This window comes from Fusarium tjaetaba (assembly GCF_013396195.1).
Source record: "Fusarium tjaetaba strain NRRL 66243 chromosome Unknown NRRL66243_c0000022, whole genome shotgun sequence".
Classification (NCBI taxonomy): domain Eukaryota; kingdom Fungi; phylum Ascomycota; class Sordariomycetes; order Hypocreales; family Nectriaceae; genus Fusarium; species Fusarium tjaetaba.
In genome coordinates this window covers 58,010-84,664 of record NW_023501218.1, presented here as the reverse complement: position 1 = coordinate 84,664, position 26,655 = coordinate 58,010, and the positions used below count along the sequence as shown (strand labels likewise).

The 26,655-nt window shown below is 50.5% G+C and overlaps 8 protein-coding genes across 8 annotated transcripts; 3 read left to right on the top strand and 5 right to left on the bottom strand.

Annotated features, from left to right (window-relative positions):
• Positions 1–1,494: 1,494 nt before the first annotated feature.
• On the top strand, positions 1,495–6,215 carry FTJAE_1000 (Spc97 Spc98 family; the record flags this gene model as incomplete). Its single annotated transcript, XM_037342800.1, has 7 exons — positions 1,495–1,512; positions 1,605–2,253; positions 2,306–3,127; positions 3,346–3,355; positions 3,627–3,731; positions 3,802–4,444; positions 4,491–6,215. The coding sequence occupies 7 exons, from the start codon at positions 1,495–1,497 to the stop codon at positions 6,213–6,215; spliced, it is 3,972 nt and encodes a 1,323-aa protein (XP_037211867.1).
• Positions 6,216–7,168: 953 nt separating this feature from the next.
• On the bottom strand, positions 7,169–8,769 carry FTJAE_999 (uncharacterized protein; the record flags this gene model as incomplete). The annotated part of the gene is made up of 2 exons (XM_037356967.1): positions 7,169–7,394; positions 7,445–8,769. The coding sequence occupies 2 exons, from the start codon at positions 8,767–8,769 to the stop codon at positions 7,169–7,171; spliced, it is 1,551 nt and encodes a 516-aa protein (XP_037211866.1).
• Positions 8,770–14,618: 5,849 nt separating this feature from the next.
• FTJAE_998 (SH3 domain protein) lies at positions 14,619–18,394 on the bottom strand (the record flags this gene model as incomplete). The annotated part of the gene is made up of 3 exons (XM_037356956.1): positions 14,619–16,429; positions 16,478–16,552; positions 16,609–18,394. 3 exons carry the CDS (start codon positions 18,392–18,394, stop codon positions 14,619–14,621), a joined length of 3,672 nt encoding a protein of 1,223 aa, XP_037211865.1.
• A 1,333-nt stretch (positions 18,395–19,727) lies between these two features.
• Positions 19,728–20,534, top strand: FTJAE_997 (uncharacterized protein; the record flags this gene model as incomplete). Its single annotated transcript, XM_037356945.1, has 1 exon — positions 19,728–20,534. The coding sequence occupies one exon, from the start codon at positions 19,728–19,730 to the stop codon at positions 20,532–20,534; it is 807 nt and encodes a 268-aa protein (XP_037211864.1).
• Positions 20,535–20,922: 388 nt separating this feature from the next.
• On the bottom strand, positions 20,923–21,484 carry FTJAE_996 (40S ribosomal S17 protein; the record flags this gene model as incomplete). The annotated part of the gene is made up of 3 exons (XM_037356934.1): positions 20,923–21,018; positions 21,075–21,275; positions 21,338–21,484. 3 exons carry the CDS (start codon positions 21,482–21,484, stop codon positions 20,923–20,925), a joined length of 444 nt encoding a protein of 147 aa, XP_037211863.1.
• A 411-nt stretch (positions 21,485–21,895) lies between these two features.
• FTJAE_995 (mitochondrial ribosomal subunit domain protein) lies at positions 21,896–23,326 on the bottom strand (the record flags this gene model as incomplete). Its single annotated transcript, XM_037356923.1, has 1 exon — positions 21,896–23,326. The coding sequence occupies one exon, from the start codon at positions 23,324–23,326 to the stop codon at positions 21,896–21,898; it is 1,431 nt and encodes a 476-aa protein (XP_037211862.1).
• An 816-nt stretch (positions 23,327–24,142) lies between these two features.
• FTJAE_994 (queuine tRNA-ribosyltransferase) lies at positions 24,143–25,051 on the top strand (the record flags this gene model as incomplete). The annotated part of the gene is made up of 1 exon (XM_037356912.1): positions 24,143–25,051. The coding sequence occupies one exon, from the start codon at positions 24,143–24,145 to the stop codon at positions 25,049–25,051; it is 909 nt and encodes a 302-aa protein (XP_037211861.1).
• A 244-nt stretch (positions 25,052–25,295) lies between these two features.
• On the bottom strand, positions 25,296–26,457 carry FTJAE_993 (uncharacterized protein; the record flags this gene model as incomplete). The annotated part of the gene is made up of 4 exons (XM_037356901.1): positions 25,296–25,597; positions 25,646–25,752; positions 25,802–26,072; positions 26,127–26,457. 4 exons carry the CDS (start codon positions 26,455–26,457, stop codon positions 25,296–25,298), a joined length of 1,011 nt encoding a protein of 336 aa, XP_037211860.1.
• Positions 26,458–26,655: the final 198 nt, after the last annotated feature.

The following is a 26,655-nucleotide window of genomic DNA, read 5'->3' as shown; positions in this document are numbered from 1 at the left end:
CTACAATACAAGTTGATACAAATTGGAGATCAACTATCGACCGTATACTATATAGATATCTATTAGGTCAACTGCGGCAGTTGAATGAGCTGCAAATATAACAATACAGAATAATTGTAGAAGGGCAAATGAATTTACATCTAATATGAATGAATGATTGCTGCATCGGATTAGCCCCGTAGCTTCGGCCGAGTCATAGCATGATGACCGTAACTGGCAACTGAAATGAGAGCAGCAATTTATTACCAATCTATATGCAACTCCAAGACGCTCCAGACTTTTCAATCTGGCCTTGGGTATCCATAAGGAACCCCATTATCAAAAACATCGACGGATGAAAAACTCGGGAACAGGTCTATGAAGGCTAGTTATGGGCACGGGAGACAGATTCGAGCTATGGGCACGGAGACGGAGACGGGTTGAAGCAGGTCAAAAGAGAACAGGACTGATTCTAGTAGAGGGCAAAAATAAATGGACAAACTTGGTATAATTTAGGACAAATTTAGCAGACTCTTTGACAAGTGACCTTGTATTTTTCGCACCCTCTTCATCACTTTTAAGCCAGATTACCTAACACGTATTGTACTGTATACAAGAGATGGACGTTGCCTCTCAAAGTCAAACACTCGGCTCATCATAATCCCGAAAATGCGCCTCAATACTTGCGTGGCCATTTTTTAATTGTTGAACGGCAAAAAAGCTGAGCTGCCTCCCAAAGAGCTCCTGAATGAATGTCACTGCCAATTGCCGACTGCCATCAAGATCCATGCCCCGTTACAACGCCAAGATGGACTAACCTCCAAGGGAGCCTGGACCCTCTGAAGCCAAAAGCCAGGGACTTTAAGCTTAAGTGCTTCGCCCATGTGCACACGCAATCGAACCTCTAAATTGTCTTTTGATCCCATCATGAGACGATCCCAACAAAGAAAATAACCTCTTTCATGTGTCTGCTTAGACTCAAAATTAACTCAGAATGGCCAGACCTAGAACAATGTCACTCCCCTTGAGTGGCGACACCGCGATGCCAGGATCATTTGCTCCCCCCAACCAATGAATGACGTCGATTGCCTCAAGAGGCCTCACAGCTTGAGTAGAGCTTCTCAGTTCTCAATTTAAGCGCCGACAGACGCCCACCCTCTTTGATGAGGATGCGCTAGATCACACAGCTCTTCAAATCAAGCTCCTGCAACAGCCGCCCAAGTTATAGCTCTGTTGCATTGCATTGACGCGCATCGCGCTTGTCTTGAATTGTGTGTCTGTCTGTGTTTCTTGCTGGTGGATCGAATGATGCTGCTGCTGTCATAAACCTGAACCAACCTGAACCCGGCCCCTCCATCACATCACGTCTTGCGACTTCCCAAGTTCCAGGATTTCAACAACTCTCCCCTTTTCTCGTCTTCTACTCGTTATCCTAAACCTATTCTTCTTTCTGTATTGCATAATACCAAGATTGTATCTTTTTTTGCTCTCCATACATACCAGATAATCGCAAACATGTCTTCTGGGCATAATGTAGGTCCAAAAATACACTCCAGGCGCATCATGGCACACCCATGACGTTCTCCCTTTGCCGCCACTTACGATACTGACAAAATCTCGAATAGGATCCGAAGCTCCTCTACGCTGTAGAGGGCATCAACGCCTACCACATTTCCAATGGCAAAGAGCAGTCCCTCACTCCCTCAGGGCCTCAGACCCTGTCCCTCCTCATGGTCCCGACCTCATCTGGCTTTGTCGAACCTTCAGGCAGCGGCTCTGATGGCGAGGAGGACTTCTACCTGCACCTTCACCTGCCTCCTGAGCTCGATCTCCCTCTTCCCGCTACGACACAGATCTACCACCAACCACCTACGAGCTATTTGATTCCTCGCTGGGATCTTGGCCCCGATAGCGGCGCTTTCACCAGGATCGAATTCCCCCCCACAAACTCCAGGTCGGGTGTCCAGGAAGATGTCGATACTTTCGAGACCATCCTCGCCCAGTGCACCGCTTTCCTTGAAAGAGCAGCTCCTCCTCAGCCCCCAAGACCATCCGAGAAGGCCCAAGCCAAGGCGCGCGAAGCAGCTGGCGAGCAACTCCCCGCATACAACCCGGCTGACTATAACCCCGGAGAAGGGTATGTCCAGGGGAGCCATAGCTCACATACTGGAGGCAGGATTGTTCTCATCGATGAGGAAGACGGCAGTGTCCTTGGAGAGTTGACCGATAGCTACCAAGTGGTGGAAGACAGTAAAATTAAACCCGGTTCCAAAGGTGTGTACTACAAAATCGATGACCATACTTTGCTTTGCTAACATTGGTGCAGAACCTGTCGAGATTGCTCTTCCTACCGATGGTGGCCAGAACATTTCTGTGCAGCCTGTGTCGCAGCCATGGGCTGAGATGGACATGCACCCTGCCTATAAAAAGTCAACAATTGTGAATAGTGCGAGCAAGGCATCTCGCCTTATCGTCACAACTTCAGACGTTGTTTCTAGAACCCTTCAGAGCCAAGCCGACAGCTTCACCAAGAACACAAAGCCCCTCGCCAAGCCTGTGACATTTGCGCCTACAACACATGCGCATATTCGCCGAATCAACAACTTCTCTAACAAAGCAGCCACATTTTCGGCTACCACTGTGGGCACTATCGGCAACATGGCACAGAACCTGGGTGCAACTGTCACGCGTCGCAAAGATGGTAGAGCCAGGGGTTATGACAAGGACGGTAATGCGATCGATACCTATAAGCCAGGTGTTCTGAACAAGAGCTTGATGGCCTTCAATACTGTCGTTGATGGCATTGAACAAGCCGGCCGCAATCTACTCACCGGCACATCATCCAGCGTGACAACTGTTGTCGGCCACCGCTGGGGTGAGGAGGCTGGCGAGTTGTCGCGCAATCTTGGTGGCGGTGTCAAGAATGTGGGACTTGTCTACATCGATGTGACAGGTGTATCTCGACGTGCCATCCTCAAGAGTGTTGCTAAGGGCATGGTAGTTGGCAAGGTCAAGGGTGGTGGTGAGATCATCGTGGGAGGCACTGATAACAATAACCCTAACTTCGAGACAAGAGAGGGAAATGGTCAGGGCTCACACAACACATATGGTGATAATGTGAGCATCGCCAGTGGATATGATCCTAATGGTAAGAAACCTGCCAAAGGACATTATTGAGGGGTGTCGATATCGGAATAGCGAAGACTTGTGACTTGATTTGGCGTGGTCTATTTGAACCTTTTGCTAGGCGGTAATGAATTGATCGTTTATTAGTTATTAAAAGCTGTAATATTTGAGCAGAAACGTTTCAGTTGAGTGACGAATAGTGTTAGAAATGAGGCTTGAATTCTGGTGTAAGTGATGTAGTGTTAGCACAGTATGAACTATCAAGTTCACGGTAGATCGCGGGGCAGCTACGACCTTCGCGTCGCGCTTTCAGGAGCTTCACCTCGAAGTCAATAAGATACTGATTTCTTCCTGTTAATATCGCGCTATGTTCAAGCCTAAAAAGCCCAATAGTCACAGTAAACGAGAAGATTTTTCGTCTGAGCTTGAATTTGGATGAACGCCCGCGATTGGTTGTCGAGGCTCAAATCTGGAGCTTTGGATAAATCTTCAAGATCAACATCATCAACAATACACAACAGACGCACGACTGCTTGGTTCATGTGCCGCTTTGAGCTTCTCGGTGTTATCATAATTATCTTGCGGGAGATCGGGGATTCTATGAGGTCAAGAAAGGCGCAAGATCGGTATGTTTGCTAATGTTATCGTCCTATAAAGCATCACCGCTAATTATACCAAGCTCTGAACCAGAACCAGAACCACAACCACGATCATGCTCCACGAAATCCTACTCTCCCTCTCGGGACATCCCTCCCCGCTCCTACGAACCGATGCAACTCGACCTCATGCCCTCTCCGGCGTATCACCAGCCGAGCGCCAACTCCTCGCCTCTGCCGCCCACCTCAGCGATGTCCACATCAAACTGATCAGCTACACGGCCCAAGTAGCTAACTCGCACCCCTCGACCATCTGCCGAGCCGTCGCAACAGCCATAGACTCCATCCATCTAGCAGCCTTCCAGCGCAAAGTTCTCGATGTCGAGGCGAGCATATTACAAGATGACCCGGATCTGGTGGGAGCTTATAACATTGTGCCGTTGACGGCGGTTATAGGCGAGTTTAAGGACTGGACTAGGAGGATGGAGTGGCTTTGGGAGATGGTGCAGTTTATGCTGGCGAAGAACAAGAAGGGGGAGACCTGCCACGGCGCTCAGCTCATGGATCGTCTACGAGTTGAGCTGCAGAGCGGGTATAGGGATGTGCAAGAGACGGCTATGAGTCTTGTTACAGTGGCAGAAACAGCATGGCTGAAACAGGTTTCTGCTTGGATATTATACGGAAGACTCCCGAGCTTTGGAGGTGACGATTTCTTCGTCCAGAAGGTCGAAGAGTCCGAAGAGGTAAGTCTCGTTTGGCGCCTTTGCAAAACATTGCTAACGGAAGCAGGAGTATATATCACGATCCAGTCTGTTACCAGCATTCGTGACACCAGCTACGGCTTCATCCATGCTCTTCATTGGAAAATCTCTAAATCACATCCGAGTCAAGAGCAGCGTTGACTCAGGCCTTCGTGGTCTAGATCACCTATCATCAAAGCTTCAAGAATTATCCAGCCTCTCCTTTCCACTAAAAAGCACCAGCTTCTCAAGAGCCATCATCGCAGTCCGGATATCTCTATCCGAAAACACGCTTCAAAAACTCCTCCCGCTAGCCAAGGTGACGGAAATGCTACAATTATTGCGAGATTTCTTCCTCCTCGGTCGTGGTGAATTTGCAATGCAGTTAACCCACGAGGCAGATGAAAAAATACGCAGTCGTTGGAGGCGAGCAGATAACTTGGCCTACGAAAAGGGTGACGGTCTAAAGAACGTGACAGTAAAAGAGGGTGAAGTTGCAGCGGTTCTCGCAAGGACGTGGGCTGTTCTAGCATCTATGCAGGGTCAACATGCAGAGGAAGATGAACAACTTGAGCTTGCTCGAGACCTTTTACGACTAAATCTCACCAAGAGTAAGGCAACTCCGAACTTTGGCTCAGGTTCAGGTCTCAGCCGTGATGCTGCAAGCCTCTTATCAGAGTCGCCTTTTCGCAACCTCCTTTTCTCTGTCCCGTCTTTGCTGTCCATCCAGATTCCTCCTCCGCTGGATATGGTACTGTCACCACCAGACATACAAATTTACTCTTGCATCAACGCCTATCTACTATCAATGCGCAGAGCACACATTCGACTTACGGATCTCTGGAAGATTACGTCCTTGAGACGTCAATATCCAACCGCAAAAGGTGACCGAGAACATATTATCCTTCTTCGAAAGCGATGGACGTCTCGGTCGTCTTCAATGCGTAGCTCTTGGACGACTGCAAGTGCTGCCATATTCTTCCTAGCAGAAACAGAAGCATATCTCCAGACTGAGATTGTTGCTGGGCTGTGGGAGGGCTTCCATGAGTGGCTGACAGCCAATGATCCCAAGCATGGGCAGTCAAGAGCACCAACGCCAACCAAATTACAAGATGAATCAGGGGGTGCTGATATAGAGGAGGAAGAGGATGACGACTTATGGCTAGGCAATGAAAATGACAAGCCTACAGCTCAAGACGATAGTCCCAAAGCACGAGATTCAACGCCCCCCCAAGATCCTCAGACTCTTTCAACAGCTCATCGCCTATACCTACGTACTCTCATTCATCGGCTGCTTCTCACCCAGCCAACATTTACCCAACCTCTATATAACCTCCTCATCCACATTGATCACCTCGTTGCCCATCTACATCGTCTTCACGCTATCTATACATCAATAGACCTCGAGACAGATGCCGGCGTAGTCGATGCCTTTGTTGACCTTGAATCTGAAGAGCGTGATGTTAAGCGCCGTCTTCACGACATCGAGTCCCGTGTCCGCTCCGGCATCGAAGATGTCGTCGCCGCCCTTCGCGCTCTCGAATCCGACCCCATCTTCACAGCCGAATGGGAGGGCGACACAGCTCCCGCCACTGCAACTGAGGCAGACGAAGAGGATCAGCGAGACGGCAGAGCCCGGGACACAGACGATGCAGAGGAACGAGGTGGCTTCACAGCTGCACGGGTTGGTGGTATCAATCGCCTGCTCATGAAGCTCGACTTTGGCACATGGTTCGGCAGACCAGACGGCCACGATGATGTCGAGCAACTGTAACTCGACCGCTTCTGGCGTCTCGACGATTATCGCGTGGGATAGGATAACGAGCTGGTCAGACTTACATGGACGTCAATGGCAGACTGTCTCATGCCAAGGCACGTCTGCAGAAATGAAAAAGAGACAGGCGTTTCCCCCGCATCTGTGGCGTTACAGATGGCACGATTCCCACGTCCTCCGATGCATCTCGAGCTGGCTTGACAGGGGTTGCAGATGGGGGTGGGTGAGGGTTTTTTTCTTCCCGCTATCAAACCCAATTGAGTGGATGGAGGGGACGGCCTGGAGCATTTGAGTTATACCAATGGACCAAGTAGACATGCAGCTGCAAGAAAATTTTGCGCAATATTACCATGAACTCTGTCAATTTCGCCTTCGTGTCAGGTCATTATTGTATCTCTTCCCAATCGTGCAGCTTTAGCCTGATCATAGCGTAAACTGGTTTTGTAGGTGTCTCGTACAATCCAATAGTTCTGTAGTGATTCAATTCTCTCCAAGTCATGCCCATTTTCATATCTGGGGTTAAGAGGCGTAGTCCAATCCGGGGTAAACAAAGACACCGGTTAATACCAAGCCAGGCCAGATCATCAATCCTAAGTTGGGCTTTCCCATTTCTCATAGTCCTATCCAAAAACTCCCAAGCGCCTCGCATGCTGTAATCGTGGGGGATGATATTTCGAATCCCGCAAATGCCCGTCCAAAAACCTCACAGCCCAACCATTCTGTGGTGGGTGAGTACAGTAGATAACAAAACAAGAAAAGCTCCAAATATGTACATGTCCGTCTGTTCGTGACGGGATAAAAGGTCTGTTAAAACAAGAAAAGTAGAAGTGCGAAAATCGTGATCTTGAACCAACAGTATCCTTTCTGAAATAGAAGTAATCAAGATTCCATAGATGTTCGTATAGGAAATATCAAGTATAAAGGTCGATATTATTTCCGATGTTGCTTGGACTTTAATACGCAGCGACAGGCTTGCGTCCGAATTTTAATGCGCCACGGCTTGAAGAGTGCTCTTCAGAGTGACGTCGCTGGAAGAAGCTGTGCATAAACGAGCGAGGGTTTGCATGGTTGACGTCGCCAGTGTCCCTGCGGATAGCTCGGTGTGACGGTTTCTTAGCTTGCCATCGCTCCTTAATGCAGTCGTCGACCAGGGAAATAAGACCGGTGGCGATGATGACACTAAAAGCTGTTAGTTTAAATCACGATCAAGGAGTTTCATCATGACTTACTCAGCCACGTCGGTAATGGCATCGATGATGCTACTGTCACTGATCCAGATGTAGCAAGGGGTAACCCAAGCTCCAGCCATCTCATCGTCTAGAATCTGGTTGGGACTTCGCATCTCAGGAACGATATGAGCGACGGGGGCGCCATGTCCATCTCGGACGAGGTGGAATGAGACAACGTTGAGGTTCTTGTCAATTACACGCTTCCAGGCGTATGTGTGACCCCACCACTCAAACTCGTATCGCTTGTTGGTGCGTCCACCTCGTCGTGCAATATCTACGCGAGCATAGTTGCTGAACTCAAGCTTGATTCTGTTTGTAGGTACCATTCGTGCCTTGGGCTTAGGAGTTGGCGAGTCTGATTTCTCTGTGTGATGCGAACCGGACCATACGGAGGCGTTATCAGAAGCTGTAGAAGCGTTGGTACCATTGCCGAACTTGAAGATTGAAGAGTTGCTGGAGGTAGGTCGGTGAAATGGAGTAGCCATCGTCCGCATAGCAGAGCTCATTGACCTTTGAAGGGCAGGTCGTGCTGCAGCGACAGTACTGGTGGGCGCTGGAGCATATGCACGTTTAGAGTTGCAGACCTCTCGACCAGAGTCGCGGCAGTAACGGCGAAGAGAAAACTCTCGGCGAGCCAGATCGTGCATGCGCAGGTGGAATAGCTGAACTGCAAGCGTGCGTCGTGTATGTCCAAAAGGAACAACGGTATCAACACGGAGATTCATGTTGCCATCCGAAGTACAATCGTCATGGCGTACGGCAAGTCGGTCCAGTGAAGGGAATAGACGGCCAAAGTCTTGAGGTGTAGATGGTCGACAGGGGCGTTCGTTAGAGGTTCCGCGATAAGGAGGTAACACTGGAGGGATATGAAGTGACTCAGGGTCGGATAGTATGTAGTCCTTGTCGGCGTCTTCCTGGTCATCCTCTCTGTCATCATCGTCTTCGTCTTCATCGCCGCTTTCCTCCTCCTCTTCCTCTTCTTCCTCCTCATCCTCAGTTTCAAATTCTACCTCATCGCCGCCGACTGGCAAATCTCGACACAAGGGTGCCATCTCAGACAGGACCGAGTCGTATGTGGCGATAGAGGAAGAGGTAGTATCGAATCTGCACTCAATGGTTGTTGGCTTCATAGCTGTGGTAGGTCTGTTCCCTTGAGCATCAAGGCATTTATTGTTAGACCCGGAAGCCGAGTGGAAAGAGGTAGGGGCCGTTGATTGAGAAACTTCTGAGAAGTAGGAGTCGCGGCGTGAATCAGAATCGGATGGGGCTGGAGATGTAGTGATGACAACTTTCCGTTGTCGCCGTAATGATGGCTCAGCTGTCATTGTGTGATAGGTGCCAATTGAGTAAGGTAGAGTGTTGTGGTATCCAGAATGGTTGATGTTGAGCGAGTAGTAGAGTTTAGGAGTGCGTGTAAGTGGTGTAAATAATACTGAGCTTCAAGTAAAGATGCCTAAAGGGTGTGGCGAAGCAATACTTGAGTTTGCTTGTGTGTAGTCTGTGTTATATGACACAGCCAGCTTCAGTCAGGTTGAGTCAGAGTCGAGAGTCGTGAATTTGATGATAGTGTAGATGAGGAGACAATCGAAAGGGATATATCTTCACCTTAAGTCGGTTCTGCCTTGATATGGATATGGATGGTAGACTAACGGCGGACGTTGCTCGTAGGTGGGGAGGGGGGCTTATTTGGTACCGAGCCTGACCTTAATACGCAACCAGTGGAGCTGTCGAGAAGCCAGGGGTAAGAAGTGTGTTCAGGCATGGACTTGGACTCGAGGCCACATCAGGAACCTGGCGGGACGGACCACTTTTGGACCACCTGTCAACTCGGGCCACGGCGGGGGACAAAGTGAGAAGTGGAAGAAACGCCTCGCCTCGCCCCGGCCTCAGACCTCATCTCGCAGACTCGTGCTTAACCTTCAATAGACACCCCCTAGTGTCTCTTGTATGCAGCCGGCAGTGACACTGTTGCAGCCCTAGTATCTCTGGGCTGCACTTTATTATTGTTGGCTGGAAGAGACAAGTAAGGTGTCGGCAAAGACTGAGCAATACGTTGCGTTGCCATTAATTAAAGCATTGCTACCGTAAAGTCAACGGTGGGCAGACAATCGGGTCACAGACAGAGCCAGAAAAAGTTGGTCACTCTTAGGGAGGCGACTTCAACGGTAGGTGGCCGAAACCCCCAGGCGATGCATTCCAGATTTTAACACAACCGACTGTCTGTATCGGGGACTGGCGCCTGAGGCATGGCGCTCTACAGTAGGAAGTAGATGACTCTAGTCCTATCCGCGGACCGTACAACACGTCTTTCGTGGGGGAGCAGAGCCAAAGACTGCCCCGGATGAGATCCCTAGCGTACATCGGCCAGTGCTCGGCCACTAGAGTGAGCAAGAGGGTGCGCGTGTGAAGACGTTGTGACGGTGTACCACACGGGGACAGGCCACAGCTAGGGTGTAATGGCTGTTTGGGAGCTCATGTCGAGCTCATAGTCACACCATGGGTGGGCTGTTTCCTCCGTCCCGTCGATTCGGTCTTCCTGGGGTGATGGGCGACAATCGTTTCTCAGTCAGGATGGCGGATTCTGATGCCCGCCGATCGATGGGATCTCACTGAAATGGTGGTCGATCAAGGGTAGCGTCAGTAGAGGTCTGTAAGCTTGATTACTAGAGTTGTCTCGACTGCGGCGATGAAGATGGTCGTCAACAGCAGAGAAGTTTTTTTTCCAGGGTGGTCTCGGACCAAGACCGAATAATTAACGCACTTGCGTGCTTCGTTAGAGATCATTGCTTGCTGTACGGAGGAAGTAGAGGAGCACAGATCCGTTTCTCTCCATGCCTGGAGGACCCCTAACGTTACCACCCACCAATCTTTCATCACCACGCAGAGCCAGCTGTGCTCCCCTTCAGGTTCCCCCACGAAGCCCTTGTCCTCTGTATCTCAGTACAGTATTTGGTGGAGCGAGGCGTGCGAGGCTGTTGAAACTCGGCTCGTCGTGTGTTGGCTTATGACCCATTTATTCTTAATCACTGATGAATCCGAATAAGTAGGTAACGTGCCCTGGCACTGAACGTCTCAGGATCACGACCCGAAGGAGGAATGGCGGATTTCTGGGACAGGTCCCGGCTGGTTGAGTGCGTGCATGTGCACTGTATAGCCTAACATTGGTACTGTACTGGCAGAACAGGCTCTGTAGAGTCCAGTCAGTTGCCTAACAGGGGTTCGTTTGTTGGATGTTTGTCCTGATTTTGGAGAGAGTTCCTGACTTTGCAATTGAGATGAGGAGATGTTGTTTATCGATGATGCCTCGCTTAAGTCACGAGGTGATTTGAGTCATTTCTCCTTCCTCCTTTTGCTAGATTGTTTTCCGATTATCTTCCCGTGCCTTCCTCCATCTGCTGGTCTGATTTACATCACGGAAGGTGCCAGCTGTCTCCAGGTCGCGATAATAGGTGTCTCAGGCTTCAAGACATACCACCTGAGGCATCACAGATGCACATGCACAGTAAATATTTCCTTTTCATATTCTATCCGAGTCAGTCAAACGTCAAATACATACTGTATCAACTTCAATTTCTGGTTAATACTCAGTCATCTGAGTTTATGAGAAGTTACCTACCTACCTATTCCTGGCTCTGTGTATCACTACGCCAGATCCTTGCATTTTTGGGGTTTCCCTCACCATCCATCAAGTTACTGGTAGACCACCATTTTCAGCTTCCACCAACCAAGCCTGATCTCAACCATCCAAGTCAATTCTTCACTCAGCATTCATGGATCTCTTTGGCTTCTCTCATTGATCCAGAATGTCTAAGACTACCCCGGTGACCCCGGGATCTCATATGCAAGGCCGATTGGATCCCACGGCATCTCACCTCTTCGTCTTTTCTCGCTCAGGGTTGCACATATCCTTGGATAGGTAGTTTGGGTCTACCGCTAACACTAGAAGCTCATGATCGAACGCGTCAGCCTTCTCTGTCTACCGTGTCTGCCTCGTTAATGAGGTTGAAATTATCTACCTATTCGCTGGCAATGTCGGTGACGAGGCTGTAATGATGATTCAACTCAACAGAGCCACATCCTTTGACATGGTCTGCGGTGAATGTGAATGCCAGGCTGCGATGTCCTCTACTCCGCCATTGACTAGTTTTAAGTGCTTCTATTTAGGGAGATGTCATGGCAGGGGTACGCTAGGCAAGAGCCTAAAACGGCCATTGATGGTCCATTATCAAATTCACTATCCACAGTTTACAGCATCAGCCTCGGCGATTTGTCTGCTGCGCCAGATGGATTTGCTAAGCTGCCAATAGGTTTAATTGACTCACTCAAGTCACTGCAACTACTGGCCCGTCCCGCTCCATACATATCCCGGCGTCAGTATTCACGCGGCGGGTCGGCCAACTCATTCATGACTGAGCTGGCCCATGATACTTGCACAAGATGTCATGGGGCGGCTCGTTGAAGGCAGCAATCACGAAGCTCGACAGTTATGTCTTCTTCTTGCTGTCGTCACAACTGGATCGCCAGTATGGGGTTTGGCGGATGGAACTCGGTATTTCTCAGAATTCGATCTTGACACCCAGGGAATGAATGCCTTGCTTTGGAACCCAACACCTCCATCATCATGCGTCCTAGCGTGTAGGACTTGAGACGCCATCGACACTTTGAAGCATTCGGGTTTCATACACGTCACTATTCGTCGCTACACTATCAATTTGAGAGTGAATCGTACAACATTCTGTACACACTGCCAGACTTTCTCAGTTACACGACCGACATGATCTTCAGCCCAAGCCCGGACACTGTTTGTTGTACCTTGCTTGGGGCAAGCAAGAAAGCTTGAGGAACTTGACCCTAAGTGATAAAAAGATGTAGGCAAGTCAGTCCAAACTTAGGGGGCTCTTTGGCGAATTCATTCTGGTATCCTCCATTAACCTCTGACGTTTTCTTTCTCCCAACGCCCTGCAGCTTCATCCCACCTCTTGGTTCGCATTGCACGCGCTGAACATGCAAGCCAAAGGTGATTTATGACCACCAAGTCGACCCATCGAGATGCAGTCCTTGCTCATGTGTTGACAGCCCATTCGTTGTCCTGGGCTCTGGCCCCCGTTTAATGAAACGATTTGGCCAATCGCAAGATCAGTCTTCTCCTCTAAGCCAAACGAGCACGCAAACTAAGATCGTGTTCATGGCCTGGGACTCAATTCAATCGTCAAGTCGTCGTATTTGGAGGTCCCTTGGCATTGCGTCGTTCCTGTGCCTGACCATCATGAGGCCGCAATTTTGGAACGAAGGAACCGCCTGCTAGAATCTTGAAGAAGCGGTATTTGCTTACAGCATCCGTTTGACTAACCGGCTGCCCCAATCAGAGCAGAAACAGACACATTTCCATTTTCGTTCACCTACACGAAGCTGTAGTTGCGGATACACCACTCATCAGAACCTTATGTCGTCATGTCACAAGCACCGCAGCTTCTTTGGTAAGCTTCAAGTCTCGAGGTCACCGAGCTGACCTCACTTTGTCTCGGGGCCAGACCCAATCTTCTCCATCATCTCGACCTAAGCCGCTTATTAGCGCAGTTGATCTGTTTCCTCGTCCATCTTTCACTACTGCACCTAGCCGAGACCAGCAGGTCGGCTTGACGCAATGCTACGGGAACTAAGCTAGCGATGTACTGTAACTTTCGAGATGCAGTTACTCAATGCAGAAGTTGAAAACATCATGGCCTTGAGATGATTGGGCTCATAACGAAGGCTTCAAGTGAAGCTTAGAGGCATACAGAGTCTGGCCTCAGAATCGATAGCCGCCAACAACACCTCAACCATGATAACCGAGCGTAGCCACATACCCCAATTTCAGGCTGAGAAATATCTGACGCCTCACTTTCCGCCTGAACATACGGCTGTTTTCCCCGCGCTTTTCTTGATATTCACGTGTTGAAGATGGAGGTACCGGCCCGTCGGTGGAATATGCCATTCTCAGTCTCTTGCACAAGGAACAAGAAGTACCCTCGAGGCGAGAACAGTCGATGCATGGATGATTTGGCTGAGTTCCGAATGGACAACAGCCGGACCTTCGGACCCTGCACCTTGTCTGCCGCCTCTTCCCATGCACCTGCACATTGTGCCTAACAACTTGATGGGAATCAGCTATTTGTTGAATCATGAGTGTAGGTCTCTGATACGCGAGATGTTGTGTACAAGTCGTCCTGTGCGTTTCAACGTGGGCCATGGCCATCGTTTGCCTGCCGCCGTGACCATGCGATCCAAGTTTAGCATTATTCATCAGGCATTAAGTTTAGCTAACCCATCCCGTGTGCAAGGTATCTTGCTAGTTGCTATGAAATCTTTTCCCCTACACTTCCCGATGCTATGAAGGGGTGACCTGACTAACAAATCCTATCACTCCACCCATGGTCACGGAATCTACTGAGTTCACTTGTATCTTCCTGCTTACACAAACTTCAAGTCTCAAAGGTCCAAGACCTCGTGCCCACCATCTTATTTTTCCTGATACTGTCCCATGCGAGTTAGGTTCCCTTTTAGGTAGCATGCTATGCGCTTTTGCAATACCATCCACCTGTCAAACTGTCATCCAAGATATGATTTGATGCTCAATTCTCCGCCATATGAAGATCTTGTCGATCGAAGTAACGAAAGCCACCGTGCTTCCTTGCGCTTATACAATGTAACTCTCCAAGGCCTCAGCTGTAGCCGGTCAGAGATAGAAACGTGGCCGTGGAACCGCTGCATCGACGGCCGGGCCGTGCCTGAAATAGATGATGTCTCGGATTCATGCGAGACTTTGTTTAACAGAAACGATCATGGGATTCTCAATGTGTGAGATGCTGAAAGTGAATCTGAGAGGTGACACAGGATAAGACGCATTGGTCAATACCTAACATAGCCTACTGAATCGAACTGCTTTACAACTAACTAAATCTCTCATGTTCCACTCATGTCCTATAGTTTCTTATCTAAGCACACACCTTGCTGAGCATCGTTTCCTTCTCCTCCTGTAACGCTCTCGAATCCTGAACCCACCACTCAACGCCTGAGGATACAGCCACGGCCCAGCTACCAGTCTTGAACTCGTCCTATTATTCGTCGTCATCATCATCATGGACATCTTTTCCTAGAGATCGCCATCGCCCTTGCTACGCCATCCACAGCTGTACTAGGACTGGCTGTTCCAGCCAACCCAGCTTCGCGGCATGACACGCCAGATCTTGACCTCTCCGCTGCGAAGGTCGTCAAGCTTGAAGCTCTCTACCTTGACCTTCTTGCTCTCGCGGCCCTGCTCCCATGCACGCACCTTCTTCTTGGTGCCATCCCACTCAGATACTACAGCGACGTGGTCTGGTTTGCCCACCTCGGCAGAGTACTTTGCGTGCATAGGACCATGCTTGCCTTGGAACTTGGCGTTTCGGATTGTAATGATGTCGCCAGCACGAATCACGTCGTTCTGTTGAGTTGATGCATTGGCCATGTTTGAGTAGACAAGGGCACCGTAGGCGCGAGTGCCAACAGGAGGAAGAGCATCCTTATAGGGCTTGAGAAGTTCAAGAACAAGACCCTGGGGAGTGCCGTCCGCGACAACAGAGTCTTTCTTGGTAGCTACAGCCGTCGAGATGTGGCGACCAAATCGTTCATAAAACTCTTCCATCTGATCCTGGCGAAGGGGACGCGGTGGGGGCTCGTGACGTTGCTCAAGTTGAACATCTGATGCATCATAAGGGTCGTATCGAATCGTCAAGAAGGTTTGTGAGTAGTCTTGATATAAGATAAAGATTTCGCGAGTTATCGTCGTTTGTTGGCCGCCGTTGGTAGATGTCGACTCTTCGGCCTCAAAGTAAATATCTTTACGTCCCTGGAGAACAGGAGGTACCTGGTTAGATTGCTTCCACCAGCCACTCTGGATAGCCAAGTCCAAGTCATTTGCAATAAAACCGGACTCCATTGACATTGATGGCCGGTGAACATCCATAGACCGTCTGTTTCCAGCAGCAGCCCTCGAAATATCTAAAGATTGTCGCCCTGAAGTACGACCTGCTGGCACACTTGGAGGAGGTGGAGGTCTTCGATCTATCGGAGAAGTAACAGATGGCGATTGGGGGAAAATACCCTCCTCTTCAATCTTGGGCGTTCTGGGGGCGTAACCATGTCCTCCAGGAGGTGCTGAATAATTGTAGGGATCATAGTCTTCTTCCAGGCGCGGCGACTGAGGTGGTTGAGGAGGAAGTAGGCCTGTAGGAGGGGGAGGGGGAGGTGCCGCGCGTGGCACATCAATAGACTGTCGCTTGTTATCCGCAGGTGGAGGTGGTGGAGGAGCAGCGCGAGGTGTATCAATTGACTGCCGCATATTCTCAGGAGGCGGCTGCGAAGGAACAGGCGGCGGAACAGCTCTGGGGGCCGTGCCTGTGGGAATAGGGGGCGGTAGTTTAGGAGGAGCATCGGAGACTGGCGATAGAATAGTGTTGTCTTCAAGGCTTGATTCACGTGCGTGTGACTTCAGAGCGTCCTTATGGGGGACTGAAGAAGCAATATCCGTATCGTAATCACCCTCGTATTCGGTAAGTTCCTCGGCTTCTTCTTCGCCAGCCTGAGGAGGTCCCCTGGTATGTTGTGCCTGAGAATCTTGGGTGGACTGTCGACGAAGACCACCTGGTGGAGGCGGGGGAGGCGGCCGACTCTGCGCTGGCAGAGCTGGCGCGGATCCAGGAATAGGTGGCGGCAGTCGACTTAATCTATTGCTGGCATTGGATTTAGGAGATGTAGGGCTGAACTCCTCACGGGCAGGAGACAGTGGTGGCGATCTCGCAGGCAAGTGAGGGGGCTGAACTGGCGGCGGTGCCATAGGAGGAGACCTTACGGCAGCTGCAGGGCCTTCTCGGTCGCTGTCACGGCCACCAGAGAGCTCATCACCCGACTGGGACCCTTCGGACTGAGACTTCACATCGGCAGGAGGTGCGGGAGGAGGAGGCCGAGCTGAAACTAATGAGAATCATGGTCTTCTTTGGACGGGCGTTGACTTACATTCGGATGGCACAGGGGGAGGTGCTCCTCGACTACCGGGAACAGGAGGAGGGCCTGCTGGATCTCGAGGAGGAACTGTGTGGCGGTTAATATCCAAACTACCGAAGATCTTGATATCCGATGGTACATACTCGCCGGTGCAGCGTGAGGAGCAGGAGTAACGTCACTATCTGCTTCGTCCTCTGCCATCTCTGCGTGCTCTGGAACTCGGGGCCGCTGAGACGACACAGGAGGTGGTGGCGCTCGGGCAGCTGGTTCATGTTCCGACGGCTCCTCAGGTTTGCTTGAACCGCCAAATCCAGGCAAGGCCATCATAGTAGGAACGGGTGGTGCAGCATGGCTTGTTGGCGATGCCTCCTCGACAGTTTCGTCGATCGATGTTCGCTCTGGCTTTGGGGCCTTCTTCTTTTTGGGAGGCGGCGCTGGCGCTGGCATAGGGGCACCAAACATGCCATGGAAACCCATACCACCGCTCATCTTGGCCATTCTCGCCCGTAACTCCTCTTTACGCCTGACTTCAGGATCCATCTCCTCCTCCTCCTCTTCTTCCTCTGCCTCATCCGCTTCCTCGCTATCCTCCTTTCTTGATGTTGGTGCCTCAGGAGGAGGACCCGCGTGTATAGGTAATGCAGGCGCTCGCGGTGCGTTCCTAGCCACACCATCACTATCATCCCGCTCCGTTAAGTCATCATTGCCTTCGGTTGTGTCACCCGCGCCAGACATATCCGCCTCATTACCATCATGGACAGGTTCCACGGCAGGTCCCTTGGAAGACCTACGGCGTGGAGGTGGTGGCATGCGATTTTGTCGTGGCTCGTCCATAGATGTTCTGGCATCGGTATCCTGGGTGTCTCTGCGCTCAAGAGGAGGATGAGGCTCTTGAGGTGAAGCCTCCGCCTCAACTGGGGTATCAATATGACCGACACTCTCACGCTTCTTCTGAGGCTTTTTCGGTTTCTCCTTCTTGGCAGCCGCATCAGCATGTCGTGCTGCTTGCTCCTGCTGCTGTTTTTGAAGCAGTGCAATGCGCTCCTTTAAACTTGTAGGTTTAGGTTGATCTTCATCTTCGCCACCCTGACCCTCACTTGGTACAAGTCCGGCCCTCTCGGCCTGTCCCTGGGTTTCTGCCTCCCGTTCCTTGATTTCAGGATCCTCGTCGCGCCGGTACACCTTAGCGGTTGGGGTCTGCTGTGGCGGAGGGATGAAAGCATTGCGACTAGGAGGAGGAGCCACAAACGGCTTCTTTATAAAACCTGTACCTGAGCCAGCCAGACCAGTTGGCTTAAAGGGCGCAACAGGGGGCGCTGCAGGCTTGTTAAACGCCGCAATGCGATCCTTGAACGAGCTAGCAGAAGGCTTCTCTGCCTTGGGGGGAGGCCCGGAGGGCTTTGGCTTTGGCGAAGCGGCAGCCGGAGCTGGAGGAGCGGGGGCTGGAGGCTCGGGTTTAGGAACTGCAACGGGCGGGGGAGCTGTAGCCTGGACGGGTTCGGCGGGCTTTGAAGTAACAGACTCCGGGACGGCCGGGGCAGCCGGTTCGGGAACCGAATGCTTATGTACGGGTTCATGGGCATCTTCGATCTCGGGCTCAGGTTCGGGCGCGGGGATTGAAGGAGCCTCTTGTTGAACAGCTGGCGGTGGGGGAGAAGCGATATCTTCGGCGGGTTGAGCATGTTCGGGCTCTTTCTTAGTACGGGTTCGAGCTGGACGAGGAGGTGCAGTAGGCTCAAACTTCTCGACAAAGTTTCGAGGGAAAATACCCTCTTGCTTCACGCCGTTGTCGTCGACATATTCCCCGCCATACCAGTCGGCGTCCTCCTCATCAGTAACAGTGATGACCTGGCCGATACTAAAGTTGAGGTCGTCCTCATGAGGCGATGAGTACTCGTAAATGGCCTTGACTCTGAATGCCGCGGCCATTTTTGCTGGTGATTGATCCTCTTCTGGAAGCTCTCTTGCAGGACAAACGCTGCCCGAGGCTGGGATCAAAGCTTCTCTGGGCGTGTGGCTGTATGGAGCAACAAGGTTATAGTACGTGGATTAGGTATTCGTAGGCTAGCAGGTCAACAGCTTTGCTTGCTTGCTTGCTTGCTTTGGTTGCTCGCTTGATTGAGTGTGGGGCACGACAGGGGGCGTCGTCAGCCTGTGGGATCAAGTGAGGCGGGGGAGGATATAGCGATGAGTTGTTTTGAAGGCGCAGTCTATGTAGGAAGGCGATTGCTCGGTTTTAATATGCGATAGGAAGTATTAGGTGGGAAATGAATGCCCGGATCCTCAAGAGGAAAAGCACGAGAGAGAGATGAGATGCAGGTTGCAAGGAGGGCGGGTGGTGTTTAGCGGAGCATAGGCCTGGAGCTGGGGCGTTTGTCGACGTCAGCGCTATGAGCCCGTCACTCCGTCCATCTCACGGCTAAAAGTGTTAGGCGTGTGGATGATGGTACTTCCAGTTTAGCTGGTAGGGAAGTTTCCAGTTCAGTTATAGTCGGTTGATGCCTAGTTCCGATGATGGTTGGTCATGTCTATCACGATAAGACTTACGTTTCTTTACGGGATATGGATTGAATGACAGTGATGCAAGACAGGCAACAGAGCCTACAAAATTGGGGAAGCAATCACGAGTCGATTTTGGGTGCATTGGCTTCGCATTGTGCTTGATCTTTAATTCGCGGCGTCGTACGTTAGTTATCTCTTACTATGGCCGAACAGTCCGAAACGAAGGCTTTAAGGCATGACAACATGGGGTAGCTAGCAGAAACACTGGCTGGGCTTCTAAAACAAACTAACCAATTGTCCATGCGTTGTATCAAGCATGATGATGAACAAACACTGGCCTGTCATGCTCTGAAACCCTTGCTTATGCCGTTTCCGTCATAATAAATGTAACCAGATGAAAAAGTGACTGATGACTGTTCTTTGTTTGTGCTACAGTGCATCATCATAGGGATCCATGATGGAGAGACTCGAACCTTGTTTGATTGGCTGACTGAACTTTCAAGTCCCGAAGCCGTCATTTTAAACATTCACTACCAGGCTATTCTTCAGCACTAACCTACATTCGTTATTTTGTCATCAGCCGATAGGCTCCAATCGTTCTTCAGGCAGTCAGTCAGTCTACCCTCCTTCAGTGGATTGCCACTTGTAAAACAGAAGCTACTGGTAGCAGGGGCTGAGGGGCTTAAGCAGGGCCATTTCTGGATCTTTCTGAGCTCCAAATTCGAGTTGTCTTTTCTCAAGACCAAAATACTCATTCATCATGGCCTCAACGTCTAAACAGCCCCCAAAGGGTGTTCTCAAGAAGCCCAAGTCTATCAAAGAACGAAATGCCGACCCCAGAGAAATCGCCATAGAGCATGCCAAGATCATACAGCATCGTAAAGACCTTGAAGCAGAAATCCTTGACAGCTTGGTCCTCCTCTCCGAATACCCTCTCGTCCGCAAACAACCTTACAACGCCTCCAACCCTTCTCCGTCTGATATTGCCGACTTCAAGGCTCATGTGCGACTCTTTCAACCTTCAGACTACGACGACCTCGTGATCGAGCGCAATGTGAACGAGCTTTGCGGTTACACCCTCTGCTCGCGACCACGAAGGAATACGGGTCCTGGCGGTCAATGGAAGATTTCCAACGGGAATATTATGAAGCGCGAGGACCTAGAAAAATGGTGCTCCAACCAGTGCGCTCGCCGCGCTCTTTATGTCAAGGTGCAGCTTAATGAGACAGCTGCCTGGGAGCGAGCAGGTATCCCAGATATTGAGATCGATTTACTCGACGAAGACAAATCGAAGGAAACAGAAGTCGACCGAGCTGCCCGAGAGCTTGGTCAGCTCAAGCTCGAAGAGCAAAGGCAAGCAGCTCGAGATGAAGCCGCTCTTGCTCTTGAACGAGGCGAACCAGATGCATCGCAAAGCAAGAGCAAGAAGATGAATATCACACTGAAGGAGAATGATCCTAAAGCGCCATCCACTGCGTCTGACAAACCAGAAGTCTACGATGACGAACATTTACTCGTTGAGGGCTACAGAACAAAACTCAACCTGGAGGATAAGAAGAAAGATTGATAATTCACGTTTTACGTGTTCGTAGCATTTATTCGCAAGATAGGCGTTGGCGATACGTGTATCATAGGCAGGGCCATAATAAGGACAGGAAGATACCCCATCATGACACTACCAAATACTGGTCGCATCGATGTAGCCAACAACATCACAGTCCCTCGGCTCAGTTCCTGAAACGTGCGAACTGGCCTTGGACAAGGGCATATTCACAGAAGCGAGGAGAGTAATTGGCGATCAAGCGTCATCTTTGGAGACATCCAGAGAATCGGCGACACCTTGGGGGGTCGAAAGATCTTTCTTTGAGACCTATGCACTCACTGTCCTAAGACGCCAAGTAGTAAAACCCTGTAAATGCCAGACACCCATCATAATAATTCCAAATACCAATTTTTTAGTCGCGGCGAGGGCGGTCGCCGTATCGTCGTCCACCACGCTCGGGAACCTGCTGCTGAGTGACGGGGATGACGTTGACGGGGATAGACTCGAACTGCAGTTATTGTTAGCACCTCGTCCAGTTTGTTCAAATATCGGAAGAGCACGTACGCCAAGGTGCTTGAGGAGATCCTTGGTCTCGCCATCGACGTCGAGCTGGCCGCTCTCGGAGTTCTGGGTGAAGTCCAGAGCAGAGACCTCAGGAACGTACTGATCCTTGCGCTCACGCTCCTCCTCCTGAAGCTTGAAGGAGATACCGCGGACGGGTCCACGCTGAATTCGCTTCATCAAGTGGGTAGTGTAGCCGGCAATCTATAATTTTCCTGAATTAGTCGCTGCCCTCAGTCGTATCTCGTCGAGCCGGTATTTCTAACCTTGTTGCGGAGGCGCTTGGAAGCAATGATAGCGATCTCATCACAGATACGCTTGTTGGTCTCGAAGTCCAGGGTGAGCTTGGGGTAGTAACGCTCAATGATGACCTTGGCGGACTTCTTGACAGTCTTGGTGCGAACGCGACCCATTTTGGCGGTATTGGACTGTTGGACGTTGGGCGATAGGTTTGAAGAAAGTCGCTGGTGTGAAATTTCCCGCTACAGCTAGAATTTTGGTGTTGAGTGGGTGGATCGCTCCTTCCGCTCGAAACCCTAAGAAAAGTCACGTGTACTCGATTGTGGCTTAGCTAATACAATTTAGTGGATCATTCTATCACACGATTGGCTCGAAACATTATGCATATATTATGCAAGCTTGCATTCATTTTCATAGCATGTTTGCAATGTAAGTCTTGATGACGACAGACCAGCAGATGTAACCTGGGTAATTGCTTCAATTCTATTTGTACAGTTGTTTGGTACATATCTTCTCTCAATATCAGAGAAAGTAAATGACATTGATATACATCGCCTCAGCCCCTCATCCATAACTCATGCACTTTATTGCTTATTGTCGTTATCAAGGCCGTAGTTCTTGGAGCTGCTCACTGCATCATCTTGGGGAGTAGGAGCAGTCTCATCACCAATGAGCTCATTAGCGACACGCTCGGCTCGCCAAGGATCAGCTTCTTCACTCGTTTTCTTGACTTGCTTTGTCGCATTGTACACTTTAGCACGGCCCTGAGCTTCTCTAGCAACAAGTTGGGCCTCAGTGTTGGCCTCTCGGAGTTGCAGCACGACCTTTCCACTAGGGTCGACTGTTGCAGTCTCGGGGCTGACATATGCCTTGGCACCACCGAAGGTCGTTGTGTCAAGGTGTGTAATACCAGTAAGCATCTTCTTGTTCTGCGAAACCCTTTGGCGGGAGTCTCTGGTGTTGAACTCGTTGTCTCCTGGGGGAGAGTCGGCCACGAAACCACCAACACCAAGTTTGGCAGGTGAGGGGCCTTGCCTGGGGTAAACTACTCGAGAGAGCACAGGAGTGCGCTGTTTTTGAGGTCCGTAGACGGGGTGGTTCTCCATGAAGGAGTTCGTCCTCAAATAACTAATGCCAGCAGAGGGATGGCTAGGAGGAGGTCCAGACTTTCCGTACGGACTCTCAGCAGCGGCATTGTCTCCAGCGGCGAGGAAGGTCTGGATAATGCCAACAGGCTGGCCAAGAGGAGCAAGGTCAAGGAACTTGGAGACCAGGCCATACAGTGTAGCACGATCACTTCGCAAAGACCGCACATAGTCTGTGAACTGATCCTCGGTGATGTGTTTAGGCCGGATTTTTTTTGGCGCGGTGTTGCCCCGTTCCATGGCAGCCGTGGCTTGTTTGGAGTTTAGAGATTCGGCAAGTCTCGTTTTGAGTAGCTCTCTGAACTGAGCTCGCTGAGGTCGTACTTTTTTTTCGAGATATGCCATAAAATCACCCTCAGTCATCCTAGCCAGCCACGGACCTCTAAACTTCCATCGCTTATCATCAACTCGTCCTTGGCGATACTCGGTAAAATCGAGGTCCTCCTCGAACACGGATTTTCGCCAAGCATCATTCCTCACAGCTATGCCGCTTCTCTCGTTTCCTTTGGGGATCGAAAGGGGAATTCGCATTTCCTGAAACTTCTCAAGAGAAAGAGTATGGTCGGCAGCAGAGGCGAAATCAGTAACGCTCTCGATAGAATCGACCTGGTTGACTCGGATCAAGGGTGTTGAGCTCGTTAAGGTGGACTTGAGAGGGAATGGTCGCTTGAAGCCCCAGTCACCCTTTTCACGGGACGAAAGAGGAGATGTGATGGACTGGTGCTGCGGGTATTGTCGTGTCATCGTGGGAGACTTGTGATCGCCAATGTGCAAGTTTGTCGATTGAGGCTCGGGTAATGGCTTTGGGAGGGAGAACAGTCGAGAAGATCTCAACAGTGCCCCTCCGGGCGAAACAGCGCGAGACCTCATGTCGACTCAGAGACCGTTTGGCGACCTCAATTGGCTTGCCGTTCTGGTATCTTCGTGTCGAGCAGTACCCGGGCGTATAGCTGAAGTCGACAAAAATTCGCTGGAGGTTGAAGCTTGGGCGTGATCTACCGATAATGGCCCGGATAGTATCTCATTGACCAATCAGCTCAGCGCTTTGATCTTCTTCTGACAGCACTGAGCCCCACTGAAACCCTGTCTCTCATCGATACAACTTCCATTTTATTCAAAAACCCAGTCAAGCGACTAACACGACTAAGAGGAGAGGAGCGTTGTATTATTGTTCTTCTTCGATTGTGGCACATTTAGGCTAAAGCAGATGCAAACGATCAAGAGGATGGCGTCATCAGCAAACATTTACAAGTCACCTGCCTTGACGCACGAGCTTGTCGCAAAATGCTCCGTGAGTCTTACAGTGGTGATGGCTTCACTCAGCCGATGAAGCCAGGGTCGAAGGGTCTAAGACTAATACACATATCTATACGTAGACAACAAGAGCCCGGGCATCAATATTGACTCTTCCTCATGGCGTCGTGCAACTTCCTATGTTCATGCCTGTTGCAACTCAAGCGTCTCTAAAGGGCATCACCCCTGAACAGCTTGAAGAAACTGGTTGCCGTTTATGTCTAAACAACACCTATCACCTCGGCTTAAAACCAGGACAAGAGGTCTTGGATGCGATAGGCGGAGCGCATAAACTTCAAGGATGGAACCACAACATTCTGACTGACAGTGGAGGGCAAGTTTTTCTCTATACTGGTGAGAAATCCCGGACTAACTTTGGCTTCTAGATTCCAGATGGTCAGTTTGCTAAAGCTTGCAACTATTACTGAGAAAGGTGTCGAATTTCTGAGCCCGCATGATGGAACACCCATGTTACTCACACCTGAGCATTCCATGTCACTGCAAAACAGCATCGGCAGCGACATTATGATGCAGCTGGACGATGTCCTTGTCACAACCTCTCCCGACAAAGCACGTATGCGTGAAGCTATGGAGCGAAGTGTGCGCTGGTTAGATCGATGCATTGCTGCTCATAAGAAACCTGAGACCCAAAATCTCTTCTGCATTATCCAGGGAGGTCTCGATCTCGATATGCGACGAGAATGCTGTCGCGAGATGTTGGCCCGTGATACACCGGGTATCGCCATTGGTGGACTGAGTGGTGGTGAGGCCAAGGCTGATTATTGCAGAGTTGTAGCAGCTTGCACAGAACTGCTTCCCGACCTGAAGCCGCGATACGTCATGGGCATTGGCTACCCTGAAGATCTAGTCGTGAGCGTTGCGCTGGGAGCCGACATGTTCGATTGTGTGTGGCCAACAAGAACAGCCCGATTTGGCAATGCAGTCACAAAAAAAGGCGTCTTGAACATCCGTAACAAGAAATACGCTACTGATTTCGGACCTGTCGAGGAGGGTTGCAACTGCATGGTCTGCAAGCCAACCGCTGATGGTGGGATGGGAGTCACTCGAGCATTTGTCCACCACAACGCCTCAAAAGAGACGGTAGCGGCGCATTTGCTGACCATTCACAATGTCTACTATCAACTGAACCTTATGCGACAAATCAGGGAAGCCATTATGGAGGATCGATTCCCTACATTCGTGCGACAGTTCTTTGCTTGGCTTTATGCGGATAAAACAGAGTATCCCGAATGGGCAGTTGGAGCATTGAAGGGGGTCAACATCGATTTGACAACGGAATAGAAAGCATATACAGCAATCAAGAGGCGTTGGTAAAAAAGTGAATTATGAATAATGAATATGATTCTATATACGAAAGCGCTTCAAATGCCAAGGATATCCTGATAAGACTGCGCATTGTTCATGAGTTTCCCTACAACACTTCATTAAAAAACCCGGATAAGTCGTTAGATCCACTACATCTTGTCGGAAATTGAAACTCATGAATAAGTTCCATCGCTTCTCGTTTCAATCATCATAAGTGGTCTTACAGAGCAATAGCCAGAGCAGCAACGGCAGCGAGGACAGCACCGAGGCCGACACGGGCGGAAGAAGCGCTGTTGCCGCTGTCGCCACTGTTGGAAGGCTGAGCAGGAACTGTGACTGTGATGGCACCCAAGTCCTCGCTGGTGGAGGCATCATTGTCAGAGGCTCCAGTCTGGCGGGAACCAGAGTCCTCGGTGGTGGTGGCCTCGTCGGTCTCGCTGGACCCAGAGTCTTGAGTGCGGGTGACAGAGGGAGAGCAAACGTCGTCGAAGCGGTCGCAGAAAGTAGCAAGGTTCTTGGCGACTATTGTAGGGTTAGTCTACGCTCAGATCGTTTCAGTGAGACACATACCAGAGTAGGCGGTCTTGGGCTCGCCAGTTCGGGCCCAGTCAGCGCAAGTGGAAGCATACTTGTCGAGCTCATCAGTCCAGGTTCGGCGGGAACCAGAGCCACGGCAGCTTATAAAATGTCAGTCCGTGTCAATTTTCGTGTAAGTGAATAACTTACCAGTAGCACTCGGCCTGCTCTCTGGGAGGAAGCTCAGTGAATTGGCGATCCTCAGCTGTGCAAGAAGTGAAGATATCGAGCATGTATAAACAGGCTGCAGCGTATGTCTGCTCAGCAGGGCTGGTGGCGGAGGTAATGGTGGAGAGATCTTCATCGTCCGAAGTTGCTGTAGGACTGCTACCGCTGGCAGAACCACCACTGCCACCAGAACCACCAGAACCACCAGTACATCTGGCGTTCAATCTGCAAGCACTGTACAGAGTACCATAAGCTAAAACAGCTTGTTAGCACATCTCCTGTCGCCATGGCCAGAAGCAAGACTCACCTTCGTATTGAGAGGTGTTCTCAGGAGCCTCATCCTCGAGGTAGTTGGAGCAGACTGAGTAAAGAGGAGCTGCGTTGCTGCGTCCATCACAGCATGCGCAAGCAACGAGAGCTGAAGGATCAGCAGTGGCAGCAGCGTCGAGACCACCAACAGAAGAAACACAGTCCTGGACAATTCCAACAGCTTGCTGGCAGGTCGAGTATTCGGGGTCGGTAGGGTTGATGGCGTTGTTCTGGAAGACATGAGGACCCAGACCGAGGGCAGCAAAAGGCATCGACGTGATCTGAGCAGCGGCACCACTGGCCAGGACGGAAAGAACAGCACCCTTCATTGTGAGGATTGTGTATTCGAAATATGAAACTGGTGAGAGTCGAATGTCTTGAGACAATGTTAGGGGTGGGTGTCAAGTCCAAGGCAAGCCAGTCACTTCTACGGATGAATATGAGCGAAAAGCAGCAATTCCTTCAAAAAGCAATCCTCGGGCATGAAGGGCCGACAGTCGGGAATTTATTCACGACGCCAACCGGGC